The sequence below is a fragment of the Oryza glaberrima genome, chromosome 3 (genome assembly GCF_000147395.1).
Source record: "Oryza glaberrima chromosome 3, OglaRS2, whole genome shotgun sequence".
Classification (NCBI taxonomy): Eukaryota; Viridiplantae; Streptophyta; class Magnoliopsida; order Poales; family Poaceae; genus Oryza; species Oryza glaberrima.
In genome coordinates, this window is record NC_068328.1 from 16,703,391 (window position 1) to 16,712,454 (window position 9,064).

General features: G+C 40.1%; 1 protein-coding gene across 1 annotated transcript; it reads right to left on the reverse strand.

The window, feature by feature from the left end:
- Positions 1 to 3,254, reverse strand: LOC127767995 (protein SPIRAL1-like 1). The gene is made up of 3 exons (XM_052293495.1): positions 3,148 to 3,254; positions 1,019 to 1,316; positions 1 to 364 (listed from the first exon to the last, which is right to left on the reverse strand). Exons 2-3 carry the CDS (start codon positions 1,292 to 1,294, stop codon positions 290 to 292), a joined length of 351 nt encoding a protein of 116 aa, XP_052149455.1. The 5' UTR covers positions 1,295 to 1,316; positions 3,148 to 3,254; the 3' UTR covers positions 1 to 289.
- Between the last annotated feature and the right edge of the window lie 5,810 nt (positions 3,255 to 9,064).

Genomic DNA, 9,064 nt, shown 5'->3' on the forward strand with positions numbered 1-9,064 from the left:
TCCAGATAACGATTACTACCATACATATAATCCTGAGCAAAAACGTAGACATGAACGTGACTGAAACCAAGGCACAGGCACACGATAATTTTGGAAGATTCAGGCATACGATTTGCCTCGAAATTTAAGCGACAGGATCATGATCCCAGGCAGGGTGTTTGCCACGGAGTCATAGGTACGGGACATGCATAGAGAATGATAAAACAATGGGGGTTCCCAGTTCTGATAAACAAGGATAGCGGTAGACTTCCTTCTTCATCCGGTGCTACAGTGCACCAGGATCACTCCTTCAGTTTCCACCAAAGAGGTAGCCCAGGGAAGAGCCACCACCAGGGGCAGCATGGACCTTGGTCGAAGGGCGATCCTGCGAAATGACAATGAAATTGCCAGAGAGAACTATAAGTAAGCCCCATGAATCAGAAATTATTCAATCTCATACTGCAAATAGTGGATAAGTAACTATGTTTCTATCTCAGTGTAGACTGATCCTTTCTTACCAGACACCAACCAAGCATTCACAATTTACCAGCAGACATACGTAACATATGCCCAAAAGGAAGAGAGATGGTTTACAAGGACAATCAAGTGTCCAAATCATACCTCATGCATAGCTTCGATTTGCAGCATAAAGATCAGCATGTGAAATTAGCAATATTCAGGACTAAAGGCTAAAATGATCAAGAATTACTCAATTGTCCATTCTGGATGTGGAAACTAGCCAATTCATTCAATAGTATTATAAAAAAGATGCCCAGCAATTAAAGAACTGAGCTTACTGAAAGTATATATGATAATAACAAAACCAATTTGAAAGTTGATGTATAATATTTTTTTCAAATATATTGCCAACAAGAAGTTACTTCCAGAAAAATATCTAATGGTACCACATTTGTGACACTAAACTTGCATATTGTTTGACTAACTGTTGGCCAGAACTTACAAGTTCTGAATCCTGAAATGCCTTGACCCATTACAAATAAACTGTAATTCTGATGTGGATAAAAGGAAAGAACCGTACCGTAAGAAAGTTTCCAGTGTTCTGGCCATCAGCTCTATGGTAGTTGTTATTGCTCCGGCTGCCCTGAATCCCAGCTGGAATCTGCTTGGTGGCATCAGCCTTTGCAGGTGATGGTTTCTCAGCAGGAGCAGCCACAGCCGCAGCTGGTGCTGGTGCTGGCGCTGGTGCAGGTGCAGCTGCAGGTGCTGGTTTAGCAGCTGGCTTAGGGGCCTCATTGCCTCCAAAAAGGTAACCCAGAGAACTTTGGCCACCACCGGCACTCCCACCACGACTCATCTTGATTGTTGATGAAGTGAAGCTGAGCAGAGATTTAAGGCAAAAATATTAAAACTCAAATTTTCAGTACTGCAAGGAAAGACAAAACAAAGTTGACCTGAGTTCAACTTATGAAACATGGTAATGATCATAAAGTTTTTGATACTTTGATGAACTTATGCTTCTGAAGAAATAAAAAGTTTTTCAGCCAAATTAGGATGTACTGGTTCTATATCAAACAGTAGTTTCGTTTTTAAGCTGCACCCGGTGGCTATTAGTATTTTGATGATGTGGCACATTCTCCATCCAAGAAAGATAAATTCTTTCACTACTTTACATTTTTATTGGACTGAAACAAGAGGATGGTAACCAGAGTACAAGACTAATTCCTGTTGCTTTCCATTCTAACTCTTGTTCTAATGTTCAACCATTTTCTGCCCAGCAACATATAGTAGCATGTGCTCGAATCATTGGGAGCTCCAGTGTGCAGTGAGATTTCTAATCATGCAAGATAGCATAGAGCAGAACTCTAACAAAAACAACAGTACGATTGACCAAATTATTAGAATAAACCAATAAAAAAATCACCAAGCTATTTTCCTTGGTTAAGTTTGAATTTACCTAGTGAGAAAATTAAAAAAAAACAGCTATAAAGATGATGAATACTTAATTCATAGCAGAAATTATCAACACAAAAAGGACAATGCTTCAAGCACGCAAGTGTATATGCTTCTTAACTAGTTAAAAATGTTCTGTGAATCTGTATATGTTCCGTAGCAAGCTATAAAGAGATTAGTTCTTACTAATAAAACACAGCAAGCATGCAGCAGCTAAACTTACCTTGTGTACTAACTTTCTATTGTTAAGAGAAATAACTTTTCTCGTGTTAAGAGAAAATGTTGTATGAACCATCAATTTCCAACTTACACGTCAAGCATAAAAGGTGGCTATAAGCACCCATTACTTGATGATAGTTGAGAGATACAAGTAGGGGCACCTAGATGGTAGTTTGCTATTCATGAAGTATAAACAACACAAGAACCTTTACGCTCTGGTGCGTTTACTGCTCAACATTGTGAAGTATTACATTTGAAAGCAACTTTCTATTGTCTATAAGTACACAGACAGCAACATCACTACCAAGTAATTTGCGCAAAACAACAAGATAACCGATAAAGAAAGATCTTCCGTCTCCACTAGGCGTCTATGCCGCTAGAAAACAGTAGGTGACGCTCATGTGACGTTTATTAAGACGTTCATGTCACGCTTACTAGATATTCAAATCTAACTGCAAGATCAGGCTCATCTGAACGACCACACCGTTGCAAATACTGACGTACATCACCATGTTTCATCAAAGGGATGAGATCAGCACAGAATGATTCAGGAAATCCAGTCCAATCGGACCGAAAAACTAAACAAAACAGATCGTGGCATCCTCTTCCAAAGGCCTAAAACAAAATCCACAATTCTACACATCACACAGCCACAGACCATACAAGGACCCATCAGAAATCGTCCCACAAAGTTAGCTTCCGCAGCCGAATCTCGAACATACATTCCACTCCTCGCTAATGCTCTCCACGCAATTCCTACCTACCAGGAACGCACAGACGCAGCACAAACAACCGCCCAAAAGCACGGTGGGCGGAAACGACCCTACAGACGAACGGATCACGCCGTGCGCTACCTACGGCGAGCGAAATCCGCCACCGATCCAGCATTGCCCGCGCCGAACACCCGAGAAAAAGTAAAAAAATAAAAAAACAAAGAAAGTGGGGGCGACGGGATCTCGCAGGAAGATCCGGGCCACTCCACAGCGCAGGGATCAACAGGAAGGGGGGGAGGGAGACGGATCAGCGGGGGGACCTCACCGACGAGGAGGCCTGCGTGCAGACGGGCGGCGGCGGCGGCGAGGGGGGGGGGGGGGGGGGGGGATTTGGGGATTGGGCCTCACGCACTCGCACCCTGCGCCCGGATCCGTTCGAAATGGGGGAGAGGAGCGTACGGGGGGGTTGGGACGTCTTGTATAGGCGACGCGGGGCGGGGTTGCGGGACGGGTGGCCGTCCGATCGCCGCGATGGACGGTCCAGATGTGCAGGCGCCGACAGTTGAGGCACCCTCTCTGGGCCAGCCTGTGGCTGTGCTGGTGCGCCGACGGGACGGGGACGCGTGATGCTCACACTGTGCTGATGAAAGGAATTGCATACCGTAACCACTCACGCTCGCTATAAACAATAAAGATTCGCCCCTATTTAGCTGCGTGTTTGATGTGTAATGAAGAGCATCTTTGATCACCATGTACATGATTTTTAGGTAGTATGGTGGTGTTTGAATCTCCTGAAGATGAGGATAAAAATTAAGTATTTTACACCAACGAGGTGGTAATAACGTGTGATTAATTGAATTTTAATTATTACAAACTTGAAAAATGGATTAATCTGATATTTTAGAGCAACTTTCATATAAAAAGCTTTCGCACGGAACACATCGTTTAGCAGTTTAAAAAGCGTGCCACGAGTATCTAAACTTTAATCCTATGCTTGCAGAAGAAACGAACAGGACCTATATTGTGCTCGGCCATATGTTCTCAACCCAAACATTTCCACCGTGGAAGACTACTATGGTTGATGGATGGGGAAAGTAATTACGTGCTCCTGTTTTCGTGGGGTCTATATGATGATTCTGTTTTCGTATTACTTAATTTATCATTCGCCTCTTTAAAATATTCCATACAACTAGCACCGAATATAAAAAAAACTTGTCTTTTTCTTTTTAGTTAAAATCATAGATATTACAATAATTGGATTGTCCGTTCTCCTCATTCTCTCTACTTCTCTTTTTCTCTCCTATTCCAACAGGGACCAATAGTGGTGATCAGGCTACAATAAGCGTGGTTAGTAGCTAGCGAGTACAAGCAATGACAATGCTTTTTGAATTGCCCCATTATCCTCATAGTATGGTCGTCATTGTGGGCTATAAGCCTACAACTAGTGTCTTGATCCTCGTGCCAAAGTGATTGTATTATCTTCTATGGACAACGTAGTTGCCTAATCTATTTCATGCGACCTCTTCATCAATGTCCCCGTAATCGGTTCTTATGTCATGTAGACCTCGATAAAGTGGCAATGAAAATAGAAGTATGATATAATGAACCTCTAGAGACTAATGGTGGGAACATATGATGGTCTGGTTTGATCAAGATGATAGAAAAGAAGGGAGGGGAAAGAGTTAAAATTTTTTTACCAGTAGAACAACAGGAGAGGCTCCTACTGTGATATATTAAAAAAAATATATAGAGAATATTTACAAGAGAGATTTACAGGGGGAGAGCATCAATTACAGTTGATCAATCTATGATTGCCAAATGGAGATATCTTGTCTTTTTACTCTATGCAAAAGTAGAGTAAAGTCCTCTTTGAATAAACAATCTCGTTTGTTTTGTGAAAAATAAAAAGACATGAATACTTAATAATCAATTAAGGTATATGATATTTGTGTTCAAAAATATAAGGAATAACATACCCTCAATTTTAAGGAATGAATGAACAAATTGTATATACTCAATGAATATAGGGACAAATAAGAAATACTAGGAAAAATAGAAGGAAATACTTAATTCCCCTTGAATTTTATGCATATGGTAACTCTGTTCCCTGACCTATTTCATATTCTCCTCTGTTGGGTTGGCTTTGGGTTTGACAATTGATATGAGCAGAAATATGCAATTATTAACTTAGCCTAGAAATTACAAGGCTTGATAGCTATATTCTTAGCTAGGTTATTTAATTATTCAAATAAATGGCTGGACTGTGAAACCGCTGACACTGGACAACCAACCAAAGCTGAACTTTGTGTCGAACTAGTAACCGTGCACGTGTAATGCACGTTTATATCAAAATTATCACTTCAATTCCATTTATTGTTATAAGCAATAAACTTATTTCAAACCATTGATGTTTACATGAAACATAATTGACAAATGAAAGTGACAAATAAGCAAAAGCTCTCGTTGGTCCTTTTGTTTCACTACCATTTAAAAGAACTAAGTTTCACTACTCACTTCATTTGAACAAAATTTTGCATGTGGCTCCACAAGTTTAGTTTTTGCAACGGATTCCCTCTAAAATAAGCAACTGTAGAACCATCCTCTCGCCATAACAATCTACAACCAACAGATAAAAACAATAATTTCGATTTAAGCTAATCAACATATATGACTGTTAGTTTATCTGCCAGCTCTGTCCAAGGATGAATACCTCAATAGTACACAATTATTCTCATTGTGCATTTGGTTTATGGATAGGCAAAACACTACTTCTGAAGTACATGTGTAAATACCTTGAAAAATGGACACGCATAGCACAATCATTTCACTGCCCATATTATAGCTTACAAGTCCACAAAATTATATATACATCTCGCCTCAACATACCAGAGCACAGCAGCAATGCACATAAACTATATAGTTTATGATCATATATGGTGAAAAAAAAAACATACTCTTCTAGTCAACCCAACTTGAAGAGGAATAGTATAATGTATGCATACATTCCATCGGTGTCCAAACTGAGGTCGAATCACCCATCAAATACGGCTAGAATTGATTAATTGAAACATTCAATTTGAACCATGAAAGATATCCATATTCTTGTGGGTCAATAGTTGTTAACGTCCATTATTCAAAGCGTAATTCCAAGATGGTTAGCTTCCCCTGTAAGCAACAAAATAATTCCTTTATAACCATTTCTTCAAATATTGCGGGAGAACTTCGGAGCCATACATACTTTTGTTAGCATAAATTGGTTTGAACTCTAAACATCAAGTAAGGGTCTGTTTAGTTCGCGAAAAGAAAATTTTTGGGTGTCATATCGGATGTTTGACCGGATGTCGGAAGAGGTTTTCGGACACGAATGAAAAAACTAATTTCATAACTCGCCTGGAAACCACGAGACGAATCTTTTGAGCCTAATTAATCCATCATTAGCACATGTGGGTTACTGTAACACTTATGGCTAATCATGGACTAATTAGCCTCAAAAGATTCGTCTCGCGATTTCCCCCCTAATTCTACAATTAGTTTTTCTTTAATCTATATTTAATGCTCCATGCATGTGTCCAAAGATTCGATGTGATGTTTTTGGGAAAAAAATTTGGGGAACTAAACCAGGCCTAACCGAGACATATAGATTTTTGTTTTCAAATTGTCTAGATATCAGTGAAACAATTGTAAAGACACTTCTTAAATTTGTTACAAGCAGTAGAATTCGTACTAAGAGAATAATAATTTCCACTATGTTTAATTGATCTAAAATGCTGAACACTTTATATCAATTAAGCATTGTTTACTCTATCTATCTGCTTTCCTATTTGGCAAACCAAAACTCTGAATTTGATCATGAACAGTCATTAAGATAGGTCTATATATTTTTCTTGTTTCGAACTGACTACAGTTTTAGAGGTGAAAGCTTATTTGAAGAGAAGTAAAAAATTTTGCAGCAAATCAACAAAGAAATTAAGGCATGAATTAACAGAGAATGCAAGAAAAAGAAAGCATGTGCGATTCAGATTGACGATTTGGTTGACTAAGTGATACGACCCAAGTAGGGGTGATGTCCCGATCTTTACGGCGTAGGATCAAGAACCGATAACTAGCCTCAAAGAGACCAAGATAACTTACCTGCAAACAGTCAAGATAACAGTGCAACCTGACGATCGTACTCGAAGCCAACCACCGTCTCTATTACGGCAACCTGAATTGAGGGTTCGCCCAACCACACTCTAAGTTACCAACCAACACAACCTGGAATCAATCAAGGAAAAACCTCGAAGGGACCAGGAGCACCAATTAGGGGGGCGTCGAATGTCGTTTCTGTAATCTCACAAGGAAATAACAGGAGCAAAGGATCTCTCTGTGAATTTGTTAGCACACAAGTGAACTCTCATTGGTCAAAAGTCTTCCAAATGATAAAATATATAGGATATTTATACTAAGAACAACCCTCCTAGTTGGGAATGAAATGTCTTGGGAGTTTACTAGACATAAGCTAGGTCAAAAGTCACCATAAGTGAATTCCCGAGATGACTCGCACGTCTGTTTGTCTTATGAGCAGTCTTCAATGATTTGTCCATTACTCCTTATTGGAAAGTCCATTTCATTGATTCGTTTTTCACGAGGCTGGTCCGTTTTGCACTGAACTACTCCGTTTTTGCTGGTGCGTTTTGTAATGCACTGATCTGATCTTGCTGCTCCGTTTCATCCTCCTTGGTGAACCTGAGTAACAGTAAAGTGCATGACTTAGGCAATATATAATTCTCATTAATATTAAAATATGTTTCAGCTAGGAGTGAGTTTACCTCTGCACGGCTACATGTGATCGATCCTTGAAATGATGGCACTAGTCCAATTGATGGTTTATGTTCATATCATAGCAAGGGTAGTGCACGATTACGTTGCCTTGGTGTAGTTGTGGCAATCCGAGTCAAGTCTCTATCTTTAAGCACAGCGATATGCTTTAACCCACAATCAAACAAGCCAAGTAGCAGCCTTTCTTGATGAAAACAATAAGGTTTGTAGTTAAGCATAGCGTTAACCTTGCATTGATGCGCAACAATCACATTATGTGTGAATGGCCTTGACCGGGGTGTATCACGAAATCTGTGATGTTGCCCTCCATGGTACTCTGTTATGCTAATCAGTCGAAATTAATCCATAAATTGACTGGTTAGCACAACAATTACGGTACGGGTACACAATTTTGTGTAAGGCACAGATCCATGCCAGGACAACCTCTCGATGTCCTGTTCCAACGTCAACTGGTCCTGGCTCAGCGCAACATGAATTGGATTTTTTTATTTTGGGGACCCTTTTTCAATACATGTTAATGATATAGAAGTCCATTTAGACTCCCCCTCCTCATCAATATAGAACACCTGGTTTGCAGGAAATGTCATAATGTAAGGAGCTACCTAATTCATAGAAACATAGTCCCAAGTTTAAGTTGATCTATGGGCATGCGAAAAAAACTGAAGAGAAGTGTATTATTCTACATAGGAAACATAATATGCGGCAGAATAAAATAAAAGGAAATAGTGATAAAATAGACAGTGCAGCATAATTGAAGAAAATTGCTCAAAGATAATGTGCGGCAGAATAAAATAAAAAGAAAATAGTGATAAAACAGACTATGCAGCATAATTGAAGAAAAATACTGGATTAAAATTATAAGCAGGTTTTACCTATGTCCACGAACTTGTAAAGCGTATATCAAGGTTCCTAAACTTGGTTTATTGTGTCATCCGGTCCAAAACCTCGTTTGACCGTGGTCTTGCCCACGTGGCATGACACGTCGAAGATGACATGGCACATTTTTATTTTTCCTTTTTTTCCCTTCTTCCTCTTTCATTTCTCTTTCTCCTTTGGCCTCTTCCTCCTCTCTCACCTTCCAGCCACCGCTTGCTCCCACTTTGACGCTGTCGCCTCTGCCTCCTCTCCCTTGCTGCCACAACCGCTGCCAGCAGCTGCTGCTGCTTCTCGGCCGCCACCACTGTCTCTCTCGTTGCCGCCTGTTTCTTCTTTGGGAAAGTCAAGGAAGAGGTCCTCCGCAGCCACCAGCGCCTGCCTCCTCCGTCCTCCGTGGCCAAGTAGAGGGGGGTGAATAGGCGGTTTTAAAACTTTTGACTAAAACCGAGTTTTGTATATGGAAACGTAAATCAATACGGTTTTGCACAATTCAAAACCTCAATCAATTAGTCTCAACTATGTGCACAAAGTAGCTAGCCTATGTTGTG

What these genes read in the sequence shown, in the direction of transcription:
- LOC127767995 (XM_052293495.1), bottom strand. Translation starts at nt 1,294, where the DNA reads ATGAGTCGTGGTGGGAGTGCCGGTGGTGGCCAAAGTTCTCTGGGTTAC. An exon ending in ACACTGGAAACTTTCTTACG is followed by an intron (nt 365 to 1,018) that starts GTACGGTTCTTT and finishes GTCATTTCGCAG; the next exon opens with GATCGCCCTTCGACCAAGGT.